The sequence below is a fragment of the Nyctereutes procyonoides genome, unplaced genomic scaffold (genome assembly GCF_905146905.1).
Source record: "Nyctereutes procyonoides isolate TBG_1078 unplaced genomic scaffold, NYPRO_anot_genome, whole genome shotgun sequence".
NCBI classification, from domain to species: Eukaryota; Metazoa; Chordata; class Mammalia; order Carnivora; family Canidae; genus Nyctereutes; species Nyctereutes procyonoides.
In genome coordinates this window covers 45,440,915-45,462,661 of record NW_026575133.1, presented here as the reverse complement: position 1 = coordinate 45,462,661, position 21,747 = coordinate 45,440,915, and the positions used below count along the sequence as shown (strand labels likewise).

Here is a 21,747-nt window from a genome sequence, read left to right as displayed (position 1 = left end):
ATTTCGGTCCCCAGGCCTGGCTTAGAGTTTGAACTCAACAGAAGTTTATTGAGACAATATAAGCTTTCATGGTTTTCAAGGAAAAATTAAAAGGAAAAAAGTGATACCACCAATACAAAAGGAAATCATTGATACTGCACCCAAAGCTAGGAATATTCATTACAAACACTTAAGAAGAACTTTATTCTAAATGGCCAACATGCAACTGATAAATGGTCAGTGGTGGTATAAACAGCTGCGTTTACAAATACGCTTATACAACGTATAAATCCGAAACAACGGCTTCTCCCATCAATCAAATAGTAGTATCGATTTTTCTGTCCCTTGAAACTGGGCATGTCTTTGTGACTTGCTCTGGACAACGGGATCGTAGCAAACGTGATGTAAGCAGAGGCTTGAAAAGTACTTGTGCATGCCTATCCCACCCCACCCCGACACCTCACTGGCTGGTTGCTCACCCAAATACTATGTGAAGTATAGGGAACAAACTAGAAAGGGACTCTCCAAATCACACACGGAGTAACTGGCCTCTTTTTTACTAACCCAGCCTGGCCTGGCTCAATCAGCAGCAAGCACCAACTGACAGCTAGCATCATCCACCAAAAGAGCGAGGGAAACCTTTCTAAAGCAACCGGTCCGGTCCTCAGCCAACCATCCACTTGTCCGCACCCAAAGCTAGGAGTTTATCCAGGTGAGACAGGAACTGCCCACTGAACGCAGCCTAAATTACCAAACCTCAGAAATGTGATCTAACAAACGACTGATGTTTTAAGGCCCTCGGTTTGGGGGTGGTTTGTTACAGATCAGAGCTAGATGCTGCATCCACCTAAGAAACTAGCTTGATGCATATGTTTTAAATTCTTTAACAGCTTTCTTAAAAGTTTCTGCATGTTGTTGAGATTTGTTCCTCACTCCAGATGATCTGAAAGAAAATGGATGTTACTCTTTTAGCATATTCTTATTGACAAGGCACCAAAAATGATTTTTAAAAATATTGATAATTGTGATTTAAATGTCATCTGCTATCATATTCTTGAAGGTCTCTATTTTGTAACGATAACCACCCCATCCTATTCACACTGTGCTTGGACCACCATCAGCAGGAACATCAGGGCATCAGTTATAAATGTTTTTAAGCATTAGATTCAAAGTAGAGATTATCTCAGTCATGCCTACTATGATATACATTTCCTTAGGAGATGGAACAGATTCTCTAAATTCCACTTATTTCCCCCAAAGTTATTAATACTCTGAGTGAGAGGAAATCACTAAACAATTTATAATATTATTTACATGCAATTATTATGTCTAAAGTAACCTGCTCCCAGAATTTGAAATGGTTTTGCCAATCTTTCTGCTTATTCCAATAGAAAGTTTTAATTCTTCTGAACACTCAAAAATATAAGACCTTGGTGACTAGAACGTCTTCAAAAGGCTCCCTAACCTTTATAGTTAATCCTGCCACACTATATTAAGAACTAGTTATTCACGTGGAGGGGCAGGGAAGTGCTGGCATGCAATCAGAGAAGGAACAGAGGAGAAAACGGAGTAATAAAGACTCACACTTAGATGCCTTTCCCTTCATAATCAATGTGCACGAATGCTTCAAAATTAGAAAAGCAGATCATTTCCTAACTAATGCTCCCCCCCCCCATCACTGGGTTATACTAAATGATGCTTTTTTTTATAACCTGAAGAGTCACAAGAAGGCATGGAAAGTAATGAGTACTCTTCTCTTTCCTTTTAGCAAAAAAAGCATTGAGTCTACTGTAAGAGGTACATTGTCTGCTGTGTTCCTTCAGTGCAAAACGTGGGGATCTGAGCTTCTTCCACGGAAGACTTTAAGCAGTTGGGCATTTAACCAACTCTCTATTACTAAGCTTCAAAATTTATGAGCAGTTCATCTCTGGAAACATAAATAAAATCCAGCATAGATGGTGGCCTATGAGAAGAGAAGCTGGGGAACAAGAGTGGGAGAAAATCTTATTTTTCACTTAATACTTTTAAAATAAAATCTTATTTTGGGGATGCCTGGGTGGCTCAGTGGTTGAGCATCTGCCTTCAGCTCGGTCCTGATCCCTGGGGTGGAGTCCCCCATTGGGCTCCCCACAAGGGAGCCTGCTTCTCCCTCTGTCTATGTCTCTGTGTCATTCATGAATACATAAAATCTTTAAAAATAAATAAGTAAATAAATTTTTAAAATCTTATTTTTCACTTTATACCTTTAAAAAAAAATAGACTACTTGAAACTTCTGGCATGAATTGCCCACACCAAAAAATTAAAGAAAAAAAATAGTGTGAATAGACCCAGCAAGCTATCATAAAACTAGGCAGTCTTTAAAAAACTGCCTTTTTAGGTGGCTGTAAGAAACTGCTTTAAGCTTAAAAACAAATATGACTGCACATCATCAAAGCAGAGAGAGTGCAAGTGAGCACACTTAAGAAATAGCAATGACAAAATCTCAAAGGAGGTTATACTTCCAGCCAGAAGCAAGCACAGGAACCAGAGGTCAGGGGGTTAAAGCCTTTCACTGCTAAAAATAAAAAACCACCCACCCAAAGGGGAAAAAAGTTCCCGAATGATAGAGCTTCTAGGATAGAAAAACTATAATTTCCTTTGCAGCCCCCCCTTTACCCCACACTTCCTACTCATGAACTCCTGTTCATTTAACACCTGGACCCCTCTCCCAGCGGCTTTGCTTGGACAAAAGAGCCAAAGATATCTTTTTCTTGCTTCTTGCTAACAATATGTTTGCCAGCTGAGCATCCAAAAAAGGGCCCCTCTTCCAAAGAGTTTCAACAGCCTTATAAACTATTTAAGTAAGCTGGTGTTATTGCCAGCCAGGAAGCCAGGGTTAGAATGTTTAAGCAAAGCATAATACTTTGAGGTAGATGGGCACTTTCACCCAATAAGTACATGAAAACTGCTGACTTTTATGGATTGCGTACCCTGATTCTGGATTTTTTCCCCCAGATAAGTGGTGCCATAAGAAATTTGGTAATTACTTGGATGAACTCCCTTCACTAAGTTTTTCCCTCCTCCATTTCTGTGTATCCACTCCCATTCTCTTACAACAAAATCTATGTTATCAGAACATGATAGGTGTTCAATGTTTATCGAAGAGGGAAAGAGACCAATAAGAAGCTGAGGTCTGGGGCCTAGTTGGCCAAGGGCAGACCACTTGAGGCTGGGAGGCAGGTGGCCTCTGATCCTGTACCAGAGAAACTAACGTTCTGATTATTCCCACAATCTCTAAAATCCAAGGGTAAGTATGTTTATTTCTGGTATTCTAGGGAGCCCTTCAAATAATTTTAAAATAAACAGAACATGATCATTAGAGGATAACAGATGAATAACAGTTGAAGGCAGAGTAATTACTGAATATTTCGGAGACCTTAAACTGCTTTATTTTTATAAATGTCTTTTCTTTAATTTTTACCTGTTTCACATGGATTGTAACCTTCCTAAAAGTAAGAATCATGACTTTCTGTGCAAAATAGAATTTGTTTGCCACGTTATATATGTTTAAAGAAAAAAAGGGAGAATGTTTCTTTAATCATTTCAACAAACATAGCACAACTATCAATTTCTCAAGATTAAGTGATACTGTTCAGCAACATGACCTAAATATGTCAGGGCAGATCAGAGAACTTGCATCAAAGTATTTTTTGGTCAACAAAAAACAAGGGGGGATAAGTTTATGAACTTGGGTTTACTGGCATCTTCCTTAGCCCAACCAATTAGTATCCAATGCATGTGGGTTTGGTTCAAACAGGACTGGGGTAGATGGCAGAAAGTGACACGGTGTGGGGAGCAAAGGAACAAACACGGAAGAGCAAAGGGAAAACAGTGACTACTTACTTGGTAAAACATTCCTCAACAAAACATTCAGGGTGGGGGTTATAAAACCACAAAATTTCCACTCTGCTTGAAGTAAATAGGATGATCCAATTAAAATTATAGCCTGACCTACACGTTCAATTCTACTGCCATCATGAATGAAAATGCAGAAAGGGGCTTGAAAAAAGAAAAGCAGCCTTTTCAATATAAACACATCATTTTTAAAAGCTCTATTATTCAAAGCTGAGTGGCTCATTGAGGAAGCACAAATAACATTTATCTAACCAATTTTATTTTACCAAATAGATTATAGCAGAGCCTGTAGCAAGAATATTCTATAGAGGGAAAATGTTCCTTTCCCCACAGATGACAGTACCTTATACTCATCTAATCCATCTTCTTTTTTTCTGGGAGTCAGGAATGGGGGAGAGGTTACCATTTCCACGATGTAAGACAAGAACAGAAGTAGACATTTCCTGACCATCATTTAAAACAAGTTTTACAATAACTTTTTTGCAACTATTTCGTATTAGTCAGAAATTTGCATACTATTATACCACGTAAATATTAGAACATAATTCTGGTAAACTAAAACTCAAAAGTGCTTACAACTTCTAAACGTGTTTTAATAAACATTTTTAAAAGTGCTTTTTAGAGTTTGCTGCACAGCTATGGACTCACAAGGCAAGGAATAATAAATAATAAATCAAGTATATAATTGTAAATGTGGTAAAGAAAGTAACAGCATCTTTAGCGTAAAACTGACTCCAAACTGAACTCACGAGACACTATTTTCCTTGAATACAATTTCCAGTAAATCTGTACCATGAAGAAATCATTGAGAAAATAGCATTTTTTAAAAAAACAAAACCTTACAATCGTGTTCTAGTATCTTAAAATCACCAACCCACCAGAATAAAAGGAACCATTTATATACTATACAGCTAAGAGATATATATGGTTGTAGCAGGATTGGAAAAGAGTTAAGTGAATGAAGTTCTGAATGAAAGAGTCAATAGACTATTCTAATGATTCATGCAATACACACAGAGGTACCCAAAGGGTCAGAACTTCTGAATACACTGGCAACTTGACAGCCAAGATAATACTAGGTCAGCAAAGCAGCCTACAGCTCAACTAACGAATCAAAAATCCTAAAACACATAAAGGCCAGACAACAGTCATGCTGCCGGCAAGAGAAACAAGGAGCTCTTCCCCACACCCGACAGAGAAAACTGAAACCAACAAAAAATTGTGGAAGACTTCCTGTAGTCCTCAGTTGGCCTCTCAGATTTCCATTCTATTCATTCATGTGGATGTACCTCACTGAAGGAAGGATTCTGAGGGTACAAACAAGAGACATTATCCATAAAAAGACCACCTGGCCAAGGGCTGATTTCCAATAGAACAAACAGAATAATGTCATAGACATGGAGTGGTCAAAGTTTGATCTGTATGGTAGGGTGGGATGCTTCCAAGAGTTGACCTTAGGAGGCAAGGCACTAGCAGTTGACTTGCATTCCACACACATTTGATGTTTTAAAAAGGAAGGAGGGGGAGGAGCCCAGTTCAGTCTAGAGAAGGTTCCAAAAATTTAGACTTATGCAGTCTGGAGGGTTGGTCTTAAGGTCTGTTAAAATCTGCTCCCCTCCAAACCACCAAGGTTAAAATAAGTCCTGAATCAAAAGAGTGATCCAAAAGTTAGAATAGGACAAAAAAAAGAACATTCTAAAGCACTTCATTATGAGCCCATCAACAGCTTCTTCAGAAAGAATCCTCATTACAACTGACCCATTAAAGAATATCAGTCATTCTCTCCAAAATATTCCTATGTTTAGTGCTGCAAAGGAGGTCAGAATAATTTAGAACAAAGCTCTCAAGTTACTGATGAGGAAATAGGTCCAGAGAAATTAAGGGACTTGCCCAAGGTCACTTAGCTAGTGAAGGGCACAAGCTGTGTTACAACTCAAGATCTCTGGCTCCCAGGAGCTGCTGTTTCCATTGCATCATTTCAGATAGCATAAAGCCATTTTCCAGGAGTTTTGATAAACCAAAAAAAAAGGGGGGTGGGGGAGAACAAAACAAAAAACCAAACTACAGGAAGCAGCTTCTCTAGCCATGAATTTTTAAATTCCAAGTCCCTTACTGTGGTAGGCAATATTATAGATAGTATTTATTTGGGGATCAATCAGAGAAAAGACAGTATGTGGAATTATTATCGGTTTAGTTTTGAACATAAAACAATGGCAGGGATTAAGATTATTAGATGCTCCAAGTTTTCACTAACAACAGAGAAATTCTCTGCCTCAGCTCAGAAGCAGCATGAAGGCATAGCATTCACACCAGGGCAGCCCTTCTTCCTTCCATTTATCCCTCAGGAAAAAATGCTGCCTTTGGGGCTTATGATTCAGTGATGCATGAGGGATACTGGCTGGTGAGAAAGACTTCTTAGAGAGGGGAGGGGGAACACTTCCATGAATTCCTCTCTTATTTTCCTTTATTTTAGGACGGAAAATGGGAACAAACTTTCCATCCCACGTAACGTGGGTGATGTGAGGGCCACAACACAAATCTAGCAAGCTTTCCGAAAGGTAGCCCAGCCTGCCCTGATGAGCTTTCACTTGGGCTGTCACTGGTCAAAAAAACAAATCCGATTCTGAGAGCTTAAGCAGCGTTTCCTCCACCCTCAATACCAAACCCTACCCAGGCCCTAGCGATGAATCTCTAGATTCTCATGATTTGCAAGCTACATCCGGCGTTTTCATCTCACTGTGAGCTCCCCAGGGCCTAGAAGGGTCAGTTTTTGTTGATCTTATCTGGCTCCAAGCTTTGCAAACTGCAGCCGCTCGATATATAGTGTTGACCCTAAAACAATTTCCAGCCAAATGAGTTTCTCCTGAATGATCCCCAAACAGTGCCAGCCACAGCGCTTGTGTTTCCTTCTCCGGTTTTTTTTTTTTTCTTTTCTTTTCTTTTCTTTTTTTCTTTCTGTCCTCCTCCTCCTCCTTCCCATTAGTAAATGTGAGGATCTTGAGCCAGCCCCATCAATCCTCCAACCACGTGCTCGTGGGTTTGCAGACAGGAAGATGAAGGAACGCGGCGTCGTAGTAAACCGTAGTAAAGAGAGGAGGGAAACAAAATGGGGCACGTCACATGGTCGTGGCCTGGATTTTTCTCAATTAAAAATAAGAGGAAGTGTGTGTTTCCGGCCTCTGTCAGTGGGCTGGTTGGACTTTCTCATTCTTGGGATTCTGGGCTGCGATGCACGACGGAGGCTGAGCGCAGAACATCCTCTGGGAGGGGGGCGGGAGGGGGCGCGCATCTGGCTCAGTTCCGCGGGCTCTCGAGGGACGAGGTGGAGGGGGGCGTGGGGGGGCTGCTGCCCCCGACGCCCAGCCCGGGGAAGGGGGGGCCCCCGGGCCCCGGGACCCCGCCCCGGCTCGAGGCCCCCGCCACCCCCGCGCCCGCCGCAGAGAGGCAGATGCTCGCGCTGATTGGCTCTGGCGGGAGCCAATCGGGGCCCTCCGCCCCGCCCACCCGGAGCCAGGCCCGCAGCGAGGGGCCCGGGCTCAGCAGGCTCCGCGGACCACGCGGCGGGGCGGGGCGGGGCGGGGCAGGGGGCCCGGAGCCCGGCGCCCCCCGGGGGGACGAGCGGAGGTGGGCGGGGTGGGAGGCTCGCGAGGGCGGCCTCGGCCCCGCCGCAGAGTCCCCAACCCCCGGCTGCAGGGGCTTGCAGGAGGGAGGGGAGCCAAGTGCCAAATAAATAGGGAGGAATGCAGGAAGCGGAGGTGACCCGGGAAACGGGGAAGTGCCAGCGCTGAGACCGTACGCGCCAGACAAAAAAGGCCACACAGGGAGGGGAAGGGAAGGAGGGAGGAGGAGGAGGGAGACACGGGAGGTAGTCCTGGAGGTACGGAATCCTTGAAATCACAACAGGGAAACGGAGTGAAAGGAAGAGAAATGCCCACCCACTCCCCTTTGGGGGAGGGGAGGGGGCCTAACAAAATGACCCCCCCTCCAAAAAAGGGGGGGGACTTAAAAGGGGCGCCCTGGGTCTGCGGCTTTGCCAAAGCTCTATGTGCCCGAGCTGCAGTTTGAAAACTGAAAAACAAATTTAAGGTAAAAGCTGGTTAAAGATAACCGGGCTGCTGTGTCCTTTTCTGCCCTCTTTCTTGGGCTCTCGGGCCACTCTGCAGAGAGTAGGCCACAAGGACGGTGAAATTCCGAAATGGAGAAAAAGAGGGAAGGAAAAAAAAAAAAAAGACAACGCCAGAAACATGAACTAGGAGGTGTGAAACAAAGGGAAGGGGAGAGGGGATGCTGGAACAAACAAGACCTCGCAGTCAGAACTAAGTTAGAAGAGGCTGAGAAAAATTGCTGCCTGGACCTGAGGTCAACCAGAAGGACAACCACCAGTCCCTGAGCACCTGAGCTGCCCCATAAATGTCCTCTTTGAACTGACGGTGAAAAAATACCAGACAAGCCTCAGTGTTTCAAATGAGGGGCTGGGAGAGAGCGCACACCCCCTACAGCACCTCATTTCCTTTCCTGTTCCAAGTTTTACCTGAGCAATGGGCAAGAGGCAAAGATAGGAACTGGGTGAAGACGTTAGGGAAGGGATGTTTTCACAGCCAAAATACTCACTCCTGGGAAAAGTCATTTGCCAAGGCAGGTCGGATTTTTTGTTTCAGATGACAATCGAGGATCAGATCACATCTTTAAATTCAACAGGGCAAAGGCAAGCGAGCAGAATTCAGGATGTAAGTGTGCCAAGTAGCATTTGGTGCCTCACTTAAAACACACCCGCACGCACCTCTCATCTCTCCATTTACATCTTACAAAACACACACTGTAGAATTTTTCTGGCAGGGTGCTGTCAAAGCATGGTGTATTGCTTCTCCAAGATTATTAGAGAGATGATTATTCCAGAGTACTACACTCTCCCTAAGAAAGCTAAGAATAGAAGATCATTTTGCTTTGGTTTGTTTGTTTTTAATGTATCCTCCCTATAAAGAGGATCTTCTTTTAAAGCCCCTTTATAAGGCAAAAACTATTTGGTCATCAATTTCTTTTAGAGCAAATATTATTTCTTCTACTCTATATAGAAAGAAACCTGTTCAAACTAAGAAAACAGGTGAGGACAATTTATTGTTTCCTAGCCAGTTCTTTCATCTCCTCTAAAACAAAGATTCTGGTTCTCCTGGTCTTTTTCCTTCCAGTCCTTATTACTTTATAAATGCGATAAATGCTTTGCAGCGTAAATGGTTAAAGTAGTGGAGGGATTCACACTCCCAAAAACACTTCTTTTATCATTTAAAAATAACCAAAGTTTTTAACTGTCGATGCTGATAAATACAATGAAATCTCTCTCCTAGTGAATCACAAAAATAAACGTTGAGGGCTAAAGTAAATAATGCTTTGTGTAAGATATCATACCACCTAAAATCGTAGTCTGAATGTTTGTGTACCTGTATCTTGTTCTAGAAAACAGCAAATGATATGGGTCAAATATTAGAAACCTGGAATCTAGGAGACTGAGATCACATAAGAAGCAAACACCTACCCATAGGAACCCAAATGCACAATTTCTTAAGAATGGACACATATTATGAAGAATAATGCTTTTAAAAGCTCATTCTATGAAGCGTATACCAAAAAGACTATCACAAGTTCATCAGTTTGTCAGAATAAAGTGTTTTCAAATGCTGGAAACTCCTGCATTGCCAACTCATCACATTATTTGCAAACTATCCTCCTCTCTTCTTCCCACAATTATGACCACCAGAAAATAGGCTCAACAGAATGAAGGACAGGCAAATTTCCTATTACAAATGTTTTTCATTTTCAGTAGAGCCTCAGCCACAGAAGTAAAGCCAACTTTCAACATTTACTGAGGTGTCTCCTCCTGCACTTAAAGGCAAACAATGAATTCTCTAAAGATGGAAGAGTACTCCTAAGCCTTTCCATTAAATGCAAAACCAAACCAAACCCCTGCATTTCCCTACCTTAACACTCCCTTTTCCACGTAAAAATGTTAAGTAATTTTACAGAAGACATACAGTAGCCCCCAAATGATCTGTGTGATGTCTGCCTGCAGGCCTTTGCAAGAACAGACAACTGTAAGGCAGACACGCTGGGATGAATTTCCATAACTCTTAACTAATAATGGGTCCCAGACACATGCAGACTTTACTGCATGCCCCGTGCAAAAAAGCAGCCATCATGCCTGTGAGGTGGTGGGTCGGTATGTGAATAATATTTCACAAATCCTCGTTCAGGAACGAAAACAGAATGTCACCCATAGTTACTTCCAACAGAGTCATAAACAGACAGGTATTTCTCCCTAAACATGTAAGCCTAAACAAGCTCTTACTCCTGAATCTTTTTAGGGCAGCAGGAATAAAAAATTGATGTTTCCACTGCTATTTATGTTGCCTTGGTATTGTGAAATCACAGAATTAAAGTACACAGAGCAACTTGATAAGATCACCCTTTAAGAGCTCCGAGAAACTATCTGAAAGGAAGGGTTTGGTTTAGCCCCTGTGCTAACAAATATTTTTTGTAGAACTGTTCTTTCTAGGGACTGACCTAAATATATAGTCCAAAGAAAACTTCAGTAAAGACAACAAGGTTCTTCTATACGAACTTGACAAGCCTCGGAGCCGGTATGGGATAGAGATGCTGAAAACACTCCAACAGGGACTTCACTTGGGAACCTCCAACGGAAGGCCTCGTGGGCCGCTGCTCCCACAGGTTTATAGGACTGTCAGCCAAGTGTCACTCACGGTGGGGTGAGCACCCTGGGCGCCCTCCCCTCCCCCACCCCGTGAAAGCACCCCCTAAGGGCCCAGGCAAAGAGGAAGAGGATTCCAGCACAAGGTGAAAAGCAGTTTTGTCTTCTGACTTTGTCACCATGACACGCACCTGCTGTGATGTCCAGTTGAGCTACTGGAGGTCCTCTGGCTGCTTCTGGAAACTGATGCTGGCATAGGCGCTTAGATCCTCGCTGGAGCGGCTGGTTGAGCTGCTCTCACTGCTGCCCAGAGGCTGATGAGGGGCCGGGGGCGGGGGCGGCTGCGGTTGAGGGGGGCGCTCCTGAGAGCGCTGTTTGAAGTCCTTGACCAAATCCAGGTCTATGTAGTTAAGCCCATTCTCCAAACCCCCGGCGGCCCCAGCGTGCGGGGCCGGCTCCTTGGGGGCTCCCCCGAGCTCCCCAGGCCTCAGCCACACGTTCTCAAAGGAAGCCGAACTGTGGCGTTTCATATCCTCCGCGCTGCTGCCGCCACCGCTGCCCCCCAGGGCCGCCCCCCCGCCGAAGGGCACCGCGTTGCCCGCCCGGGTGGCACTGGGCGTGGAGGAGAAGGTCTCAGAGCTATGCCGCCTCCGGCACCCCTGCGGGTCGGCGCGGATCACTTTGGCACTCTGGTTGCGGTTGGGACTGAGGTTCACCCGGGTGAAGGCGCTCATGCCCCCAGGTCCCTGCGGGCCCCCCAGCAGGGAGGAGCGGGCCACCAGCTCCCCCGCTTTTGGAGGCGCCGTGGGGGAAGCCGAGGCTGCCGAGGACGAGGAGGGGGCGGCCGCTGTGGCCCCCGGCAGGCTGGCCTCCTCCACGACAATGCCTGTCCGCATGTCAGCGTAGCTGATGGGGGCCACTGGCGAGGTGTCCACGTAGCCCTGGCCGGGACAGCCCACCTGCATGGTCATGTAGTCGCCGCGGCTGCTGGGCACTGCCCGGGTGGGCCTGCACACGCTAGCGGCCCCGGGGGGCGCGGGGCCCACCCTGCCTGGCTGGACCCCAGCACCCTCCTGCCAGGCTGCCCTCCGGCCAGGCCCCAGGTCCATGTTCATGTACTCCTCGGTGCCAGTCTCTTCCTCCCGGGGAGCTGGCTGGAGCTGGGGTGGGCACCTGACAGAGGGCGAGCTGCGGGCAGCCATGGGACCCGATAAGTAGCCCGGCTGATCGCTCCCGAACTCAATATTCACATATTCCCCGGGGCTCTTGGGCTCCGGAGGGTGCAGCAGGGGCGGCGGGTGCTGCTGTTCTCGAACCCGAGGTAAGGTGCTGGCCTTGGGGTCCCCCAGGGACAGCCTCGTGGGCCGAGCCAGGCGGCTGTTGGTCTGCGCGGCCGTGTCCACCTTCCGAGGCAGGTGAGGCTGCAGGACCTGATGGTGGATATGCGGGAGGCCGGGATCCGGCCTGACCCCACAGTATCCCCCGCCCAGGCTGTCGCTGCTGGTGGAGGAAGAGGAATCTTCCGCCGTCGCGGCGTAGAGAAGACGACCCGAGCTGGAGGAGAGGCGGAGGTGCTGGTGCCGGGCGCTCTCCTCCAGCTCCCCAGGGCGCTGGGTGTGCTTAAAGGACCTTGGCAATGAGTAGTAGGAGAGAACGGGCTTGTGCTGGGGGTCCTCTGGGCCGTAGTAGCCGTCGGAGGGGCTGCTGGTGTTGGAGTCCCCCACCGGCGACATGTTCATGTAGTCGCCGGTACAAGACAGGAGCTTGCCACTCCCGCTCTCCACGGGGAGTTTGGGGTGCGGCAGGGCGTGAGGGTGGTGGCCCCCTACCCCGTTTGTCCACAGCTTGCCATAGCTGCTCCCAGAAGGGGCGGCGCTGCCGCTGCCGCTGCTGCCGGGCCCACCTCCAATGTCAGGAGAGCAGCTGCCGCTTGGGGACATCATCATGTAGCCATTGGGGTCCACCCTCTGGGGATGGCGTCTAATAGGGTTGATGATCTGCTGCGGCGCGGACACGCTCTTGGGGCTCATGGGCATATAGTCCCCACTGCCCTTCCGGCTGCTGGGCACCGGTGCCACTCCCGGGGACATGGGCATGTAGCCATCATCCGTGTGCAGGGCGGCGGCGTCCGGCCGGTGGTGGCCCCCACGCCTGTCCAGAGGGTGCATGTCCAGACCCTCCTCGGGGTAGGAGTGGGTGGGCACGAAGGCAGAGTGCCGGTAGCCAGGCAGTCGGCCTCCACTGCCACCTCCTGGCGGGTAGGCAGGCATCATCTCCGTGTACTCCTCAATGGAAGCCACGGAAGACTGGGACGGGGTCTTCTGGTGGGAAATGGTGGGGGACGTGCCCGCAGAGTGAGTCCGCTTTCGGAACCGGTTGTCCAGGTCGGCCGCCCCGGCCGCTTCATCCGCAGCCAGGGCCGGGCTGGTGCCCAAGCCAGCCCCCGGGATGTAGCGGTGGCCATTGCCACCCCGAGGCAAAATGTAGTGACCGTTGGGGGCGGTGAGGGTGGAGGACCCTTTGCCTCCCATGCAGATGTAGTTGCTCAGCTCCTCCTCGCCGCGGGCCGGGGGGGTGTGGCCCAGGGAATCCGGGGTGACACTGCGGAAGGAGCTTCGGAAATCGCAGGGACTGGAGCCGTACTCGTCAGAGGAGATGAAGCCACCGTCGCTGGGGGAGCCCGACACAGAGGCACTAGACCGCCGGGGGAAGAGGCAGTCCGAGGTGGAGCCGTGGCCACTGGTGCTGCTGGACGACAGGCTGACCGGGCTGGTGGCGGAAGGCGAGCAGCGGGAGGAAGGCATGGGGATGGAGCGGCTGTGGTTGAGCGGGGGGTGCAGCCGGGAGCTGCCGCGGTGCCGGTGCGCGTGGGTCCTGGTGGTGCTCGGGCTCACGGGGCTGCCGTCCACCGAGGCCGGGCGGGACATGGTGCCCTCGCCGTCGCTGGACGCGCGCACACGGAAGGAGCCCTGCTTCCCGCCCACCACGCTGGCCGGAGAGGTGGCGGTGATGCTCTCGGTGCGCGAGCGGCGCGTCAGCCCCACCTGGCTGGGTGGGGGGTTGTTGAGGTGGTGCCGGCGCAGGGGGACGCTGATGGGGTTGGAGCAGTTGGAGGAGGACTGGCTCTTACTCCGAGGGCGGAACTCGTCGCTCATGGCCCGCATGGCCTCCAGGATGGTCTCGTGCATGTTCTGGGCCACCACGGAGTCATCCACCTGCATCCAGAACTCGCCGGGTCCCGTCACCGCGGAACGGCCCACTTCGATGAAGAAGAAGTTCTCCGAGTGGCCGCAACGCCGGATGTTCATCAGCTGCAGCACCACGGCCGCCGCCTCGGAGTTCAGCTTCACGAAGCTGATGGTCTTGCTGGTCAGGCAGAGGCGGTAGATGCCAATCAGGTTCTTTGTCTGCCCCAGGCCCTTGGGTTTCAGGATCACCTGCCAGACCTCCTTGAACGCAGGTCCCGGGGGCACGTCGCCGTAGCTCAAGTCCTCGCCGGCCTCCCCGAGGCCCGAGCTGCCGCTGCAGCTGCCCCCGCCGCCTCCCGCCCCGGGGGCCGAGGCGCCGTCGTGGTGGCCCTTGGCCCGGTTGTGCAGCTGCAGGAGGGCCTGGTACCAGCTGTCCTGCTCGGCCTCGCTGTCCGCCGCGATGGCAAAGTGCTCGTCCCGGGTGTAAAGGGCCACCAGGTGCTTGTTCTTGGAGTCCGCCCGCTTGTTGATGTTGAAGCAGCTCTCGAGGGGGATCGAGCGTTTGGGGGCGCTCGACTTGTGCCGCCACTTCTTCTCGTTCTCGTAGTACTCGAGGCGCGCCGGGCCCCCCGCCTCGCTGGCCGCCCGCAGCACGAAGAAGCGCTTGTGCATGCTCTTGGGTTTGCGCAGGTAGCCCACCTTGCGCACGTCCGAGAAGCCGTCGGTCTCCGGAGGGCTCGCCATGCTGCCGCCGCCGCCGCCGCCGCCGCCGCCGCCGAGCAGAGGGAGGCGCCGAAAAACAACCGGGTGGGGGGCGGAGGCTCCGCGCCGCGGCCCCGCACATGCAAACAGGGCTGGAGGCGGCCGGGCCCGGGACTCCGAAAGCCACGCCGCCCCCCTGCGCCGGGGAGGGGCGGCCGGAGGGGGACGCAGCTGCCGCGCCAAGGAGACGGCCTGGGCCGGACTTCACGGGCGCTTGGTGCCCTGGGGGGGAGGCAGCGCGTCCGGCGTGAGTGCGGCCCCGATCCTCCGAGAGCCCAGGCTCCTCGCAGCCGCCGCGGCCGGGAGGGGACGAAGATGCATCTCTCGCCGCCCGGGCTGGAGTCTGGCGCAGGGGGGGCGGCGGCGGCGGCGGCGGCGGCGGCGGCGGCCGGGGGTCCCCGCGTTGCCCCTCCAGGCGCGCGCGCGCCTTCCCTCCTGAGTTCCCCTCTGGAAGTAGCGATTCCCGAGGCAAATTAAATATCCTTGGGCAGGGGGAGGCGAGCTGCCAAGTCCCAACGTTGCACGGGGCTCTCCCTCCTCCTCCTCCTCCTCCGCCGCCGCCGCCTCCTCCGCCTCCTCCCACCCCCCCCAACCGCCCCGCCGCCACCAGCCGCCCAAATACCAGCTCAGTCGCAGAGACCGCGGCGCTGCGGCTGTTGCTGCTGCTGCTGCTGCTGCTGCCGCCGCCGCCGCCCGCGGACCGCTCCGCTGCAGCCCCCATTCGGGCCCATCTCGGCGGGCGGAGAAAGTGCCTTTTCCACGCAAAACGCCACTAGGCAGCCGAGGGAGCTGGGGACGCGCCGGAGGGGCAGGCTCATCCCTGCCCCTCGCTCCAGTCGGCAGGGGAGGAGGGGAGGGGACGAGGGCGGGAGGCAAAGGGGGAGGTTTGGGAAGGAGTCGGGGAAGGAGCCTCTTCCCCGGGAGGCGCTGCCTCTGCAGTTACTTCCCTCCTCCTCCTCCTCCTCCTCCTCCTCCTCCTCCTCCTCCTCCTCCTCCTCCTCCTCCGAGAGTTGCCGAGAGCCCCAACCAAAACAAGCGGCGGCGTCTGGCTCTGCGCGCCGGCCCCCGCCGACCGCGCCGCCGTCTCACTCGGAGGAGAACAACACGTGACGGAGCCTCCGCGCCCCGCAGCCGGCCCGCGCCGCCGCCGCCGCCGCCGCCGCCGCCGCCGCCGCCGCCGGGAGGCTCCCGCCCGGGTCTCTACATTCCCGGCCGAGCCCGCCCCGCGCCCGCCCCTCTCCGCCCCCCGGCCGTGCCGCAGCGGCGCCCGAGCTGGGCCCCGGCGCAGCGCTCGGGCAGCGCCCCTGCGCGGCCACCCGCCCCGGCGCGGAGCCGTCCTCCCCGCGCGCCACCCAGGGCGCCCCCGGCCCGCAGGAATCCCCGCCGCGGGGGCGGGCGGGCGGGTGTGTTTGGGTGGCTACCCGAAAGCACGAGGGGAGTCTGGGAAGACGGCGGCGGCGGGGGTGGGGGGCGGGGGCGGGGGCGAGCCGGGGAAGACGCAGGAGTGAGGGTGGGGGGCGGCGGGGGGGCACTGCGGCTGCGGAGCCCTGAGTGGGAGGGCCCAGGGAGGAGGGGGCGCGGGAGCCGGGCTAGATCTTACCTAACAGGTAAGATCGACCCCTCCAGAAGGAGGTTTCTAGTCGAGCCTTTTTCTCCCGGAAAATAGGAAGGCGAGATTTCAGTTTCTTTCAGGGTAATAGGCCACAGCGAGGAGATCTGTATTTCTATAAGGTCTACTAAGGGACTTCTGGGCCAGCCTTCCACCTTGGAAGCCCCGAAATCACTGCAGGGAGGTACCTCGAAGGAACAGAGGGACGCCCAAGGGCATATATGGGGGGTGGGGTGGGGGGTGCTCTGGTCACTACAAAATGAAAAAGAGGATCCGGCAGAGAGTGCCCTGTGTCCGCGGCTGTGGGGCCAGCGGCTGATCAATTAGGGAGAAAATGTAAATATCAGCCCCCCGCCCCCCCCCCCGCCCCTCTTCCTAGCGATGGGGCGGGTATCCACAGGGGTTTAAGGCCTGGCGAGAAAATGAGATGCCCCTTATCATATTCCGGGATCTATCTGTGTTTTTTAAAGGATGTTAGGGACCTACAGAGGGTTCGTAAGGCCAAAACCCTACTATGTAAATATTGGCTTCGGGGTTTGTTTCACGCGCAGCTTCCACACCCATTGAACCACCCCATAAAATCTCTACCTTTGACCTCAAGGATAATCGGGGGCGGGGGGGGGGGACAGGGATCCTACCGGCTGGACTCTATGGGAAAATGGGCACGTCCACGAGTTAGAGCAGGTCAGCATCCTGGATCTACCTGAACAGACTCTTACAGTTACCTTGGGGTATCAGTCGTAACACAAGCAAACGCTCCCCAAAGTTTTTTTTCTTTTTTTTTCTTTTTAAGCTGACCTATAAACAAGCAGTTTGTCCTTGGCTTGCCCGGCTGGCACTAAGGACCCTACGAAGATGACGTTTGTCGTTCGGTGTAAGGCTGTCTTGGTTACCCACCCCGTTCCTGGCGGGTTTGGGGTTTCCGCCCCCTCTCCACGCCGGAGACGACCCCCCACACACATACACACACACCCCGGCCTCCAGCTCTGGACACTGCGGGATGCTCGCGGGGAAACGCAGCCGTGGAGGCGCCGGGCTTGCTCGGTGGCGGGGCCGGCTGGGCCTGGAGCGGGGGTGAGGGGCGGGGGCTGCTTCTTGGGGAAGCCTGCTGATTGGTGGAGCTGCCTGTCTTTCAAGCCTTGCATTGCAGGAGGGGAGGTGGGGACAGAGGGTGAGGGTACCAAGGTAGGTTGCGAAGCGTAGTAAAAAAAATAAATAAATAAAAGAGAAGAACCAAAGGCGCCATTCAGTGGCGTGTGATGCGTGAATTGGGGGACCTGGCACCTGCGGAAGCCTGGAGCTTCTCCTCTCTGCTCTCACCTTCGGGTTCCCGAACATCACGCAGGCTCATCGGAAGCTGGTTAATGTCTAATTTGTGTGCGCACTGTTGAATTGCGAGCCCGCCCTTCTCTCCCTCTGACAGCCTGGGGATGAGGGCACACGTGCCCACTACAGCTAAGCTATAAATAGCAGATATTTGGAGCCCATAACGAGGCTGGTAGCAACAGTGACCGGGATTCTGGGGGCACAGCTTGCTTTATGGGGAGCCGGGGAGAGGGATGAGAAGCAGGAGAGCCCGAAGTTAGTAGTAAAGTGTAATTGTGTGGGGTTTTGCCCTTGGCAAGAAAAAAAAAAAAAAAGCAAGATGAAAGGGTTGTTTGCAAGTAACAACGTCATCTAAGGCCAAAGGGCTTTTGACAGGTTTGATGGTTAGCGCGGGTGGGAGTGGAGGTTATTTCGCGTTTTTGTAGGAAAACAGTCCAAATCCATAGACTCACTTTTCAAATGAGCCTCTCCCTTTCCCCCACCTCCCCCAAAAGCTAAAGGGAATATACCTCTATGGAAAACAAAATACTCTTTCCTAAAAGGAGGTGAAGGCAGGAAGATCAGTGTAATGTGTCAATATTCTGCAATTACTGTCGCAGAAAGGTTTGGATTTTAATCATATATAACAAATGATTACATAATATAATAGCTTTTTTTAAAAAAAAAAGTCGCAGTGGGAAAGGATTTCTGCCTTAAAAATTCAATTTCAGTGGCTAAAAGGTTCTATAGAAATAAGCCAGATTGCTGCGACAAATTCTGTTCAGACCAGTGGGTTTCCGGCGGAGGGTAATTGCTGATCATGGGACGTTACTGCCATTTCTTCCTACTTGCTGATGTTTTACTACCAATGTTAAAGGTGGTTAATATTTATTCTAATTGCACTATAGTAAGTTCATTTGTTCTTCACATTTTTTTTTATTAATGGGTTAAGATAACTCTGGAAATGCACATTTGGTTCATATAAGATACAGACTAGAAAGAGATGCTTTTGTGGAATCTAAAGTAATTTGGAGCAGGTACAAGTATTATCCTGTCACCGTACGCTAAATTAGTCTTGTGGCATACTGTAATGAAATACACTGTATAAAACATGCAGTCCTAGCTGAAAATTCACGGAAACCCAAAAGCAACCTATTACCTAATATATTGCTCAATGCTGCCATCTATAGGATAGAGATGGTCTGTGTAATAGACTAAAGCGGGTTTTAAGACTGCAACAGCTGAAATGGTTCATCAGAACACTTGGGACAGTTATGTTGAGATTCCCAAATGCAATTTCGATTCCAGAAGCTAAGACTTTGCCATGGCATGGGTGCATTATTGGGCAATATGCCTGCAATTAGCTTGGAAATGGAAATATTGGTGTGTAATGTTATCAGGAACATCACACAAACTTTATCAATTATTACATATGTCCTTAAAGTGATCTCTAACTATAAACTTATTCTGGTTATGAATTAATCTGCTACAAATTAAACATTGTATGTATTGTCAACGTAGAGAAGTATAAGCTACCTTCAAAAATAACAAGTTAGATTTGTGTTGGCTGAAGCTACAACCAAGCATTTGACAATTAGGAAGTATTTCTTATGTCAAAACATGTTCTACTTAGGATAAATAGCTCATACCTGGGGGAGTTGTTTAAATATTGTCATCTCTGAAATTGTGGCAATTTAACATGATGCTTGAAGGGAAGGAAACACTTGCCAATTTTCTCATTTTTTCAATGTCTATTTTCTATTTTAAGATAGCTTCATAGTAACAAATTTCTGAATGTCTACTCTGCAAGGCAGTATGAAATATATAGAGAAAGCCTCTTACAGCTTTGATGGGATAATAAGAAATAAAAAATAAAGATGAATGAAACCCAAAGTAGTGTGTGTGTGTGTGTATGTGTGTGTTAAGTGTCCAATAGAGGGTATCTACTGAGAGCAGGTGGGGATCATGGCAGATGAAATAACTAAAGACATCATTGTGGAAGAGAGAAGCCTCAAAGTTGAATTTGAATGCTATCACTCACATAAGTGATAGACAATATTTTTCCCCATTAGGTGCTGTGGAGCACCTCCTTTGTCAGGTATGAGGCTGGGCACTGAGAATTCAGATTGACATATGATCCTGCCCACAGGAAGTTTACAGTAAAGGAAAATGAATACAGTTACAGAGCACTGTGATCTCTCTTGGAAAAAAAAAAGTAGCCATAGCACAAATGAGATTCCATTAACAACCTATTTATTAGCTTCTAATTTAAATGTCATCAGTCACAATATGATTGGGCAGCGTGGAGATGCCCCTCCCCTTTATAACCTTGTTCTCTGTCTATCTGTCTCTCTCTAAGATTTATTTACTTGTTTATTTTAGAGACAGACCTCACAATTAGAGGGATAAAATCCCCAAGCAGACTCCGGGTGTGTGTGTGGGGGGGCACGGAGCCCAATGTGGGGATCAGTTCCGTAACCCATGAGATCATGGCCTGAGCTGAAACCAAGAGTCATGGACACTTAACCAACTGAGCCACCCAAACATTCCAATCTTAGTTCTCTCTTATAATTAAAATCTCTAATCCTTTCAGATTAAAAAAAAAAACTGGAGGTAGGGAAATAGAAGTGAGCTAGAAAGTCACATTTGGCTCAAGAATCTGCTGGAGCAAGACTTCTCAAACCTGAGAATGTTATTGGAGTTCAAGTTCCGACACAGAAGGTCTAGGGCAGGCTGATGTCCTGCATTTCTGACACATACTCAGTGACACTGATTCTTCTGGGTACATGTGGGCACCATCTTTTCTGTGGCAATTTCAGATGACCAATGATTGGCTGAAGGCATGATAATATGCTGCTGTGAAATGCAAGCAGAGTACTGACATTTCAGTATTATATGCATTCCAAGAGAACAACAGCAATAAAAACTCTACTTAACTGAGGCGTTACTGCATTGGGGCTTCTCTCTTTTCATTCATAGGTATCAAATCTTTCTGACAAGTGTGGAGAGCCATTGTGCCTCCTAAACACTTGTGTGAGGGTTTTCCAAGGTGTAATTTAAAAATGTAGAGTTCTGGCTACATCCAAGTCCTGTTGAACCAGAATCTCTTAGAGAACGCTGATCCCCATCATCTGCATTTGAAACAGCATTCCAAGAGATTCTTATTTACACTAAAATTTAAGAATCAGTGCCTTAGGTACAAAGGAAGATGTTTAATTCAGGATCTTGGGAACAAGTGAACGCATCTTAACCAGTAAACAAAAGTGTCTACCTGTGGGCTGTTTACTATAGTGGGGTGGAGCAGGTGGTGACCCAGGCCTGGTAAGTCACTGAGTCTTTGAGAAAAATCAATTAGAGCAGTCAGCCAATAAGAATCCAGTTCTGCTCTGGTCTTTAATTCATCTTCCATCTATCCTAGAGAACTCAGGGAAGATAAATGCACCGAGAGCTAACACAGGATTTCAGAAAGGCACTAACACCCTCACAGACGATTTCAAGCCTTTTGTTATTTTTGGTATAAACAAAGCAATAAGTAAACAGATGATTGAGGTTGGAAGAGAGAGGGAGAAGGTGAAAACTCTGTTACTATTTAATTTTTCCATTTCGGAAATTTTGCTGATTGGTGATTTTCTAAATCAAAGGCCCCTATCTAAAAGATTTGATTCATCTTTTTTAAAAATGTTATTGATTTACTATATTCCCATTTTCTACATTCTTTGGTAAGGACCGGAGGTTTGCCAATTTGTCATCTTAGATAATGCTCCCAACTCTTTTGGTCATTTAACCCAAGGAAGTGAACCCCCAGCTGTTTCTTGTATCCAAAGAGACATCAGTTGTATCTAGAAAAGCACGTGTCTAGAACGATTTAGAGACTTTACAACACCTCTGGTTGGTTTGCCCGTGATTCATCTTAAAGTTGTCTTTTTGGTGCAGTGCACTCAGCCTAAATTTTGACAACAACAACAAAAAAAATGTTTTCAAAATAATTCTGGAACTTTATTTGTTTTTAAATAAGATTTTCAGTAATGGCAAATTCTCAGTGCCTTTTATTTTATTTATGTTTTTTAAGGATTTTATTTATTTATTCATGAGAGACACAGAGAGGCAGAGACATAGGCAGAGGGAAAAGTAGACTCCCCGCAGTAAGCCTGATGCAGAACTTGATCCCAGGACCCCGGGATTATGACCTGAGCCAAAAGCAGATGCTCAACCACTGAACCACCCAGGTGCCCCTTGCAATGCCTTTTATTCAGTAGTCAGGGGCTGGAGATAAAATAAGTTGGTTTTCCTAACAAAGAATCCCTGCATC

At 49.6% G+C, this 21,747-nt stretch overlaps 1 protein-coding gene across 1 annotated transcript in view; it reads right to left on the bottom strand.

Annotated features, from left to right (window-relative positions):
* IRS1 (insulin receptor substrate 1) overlaps positions 1-14,621 on the bottom strand; it is a 60,098-nt gene extending 45,477 nt beyond the window's left edge. Inside the window, exon 1 of the mRNA XM_055346336.1 lies at positions 10,766-14,621. Within this exon, the coding sequence (XP_055202311.1) occupies positions 10,787-14,506 (3,720 nt within the window). The 5' untranslated portion in view covers positions 14,507-14,621 and the 3' untranslated portion in view covers positions 10,766-10,786. The remainder of the gene's footprint in view (positions 1-10,765) is intronic.
* Between the last annotated feature and the right edge of the window lie 7,126 nt (positions 14,622-21,747).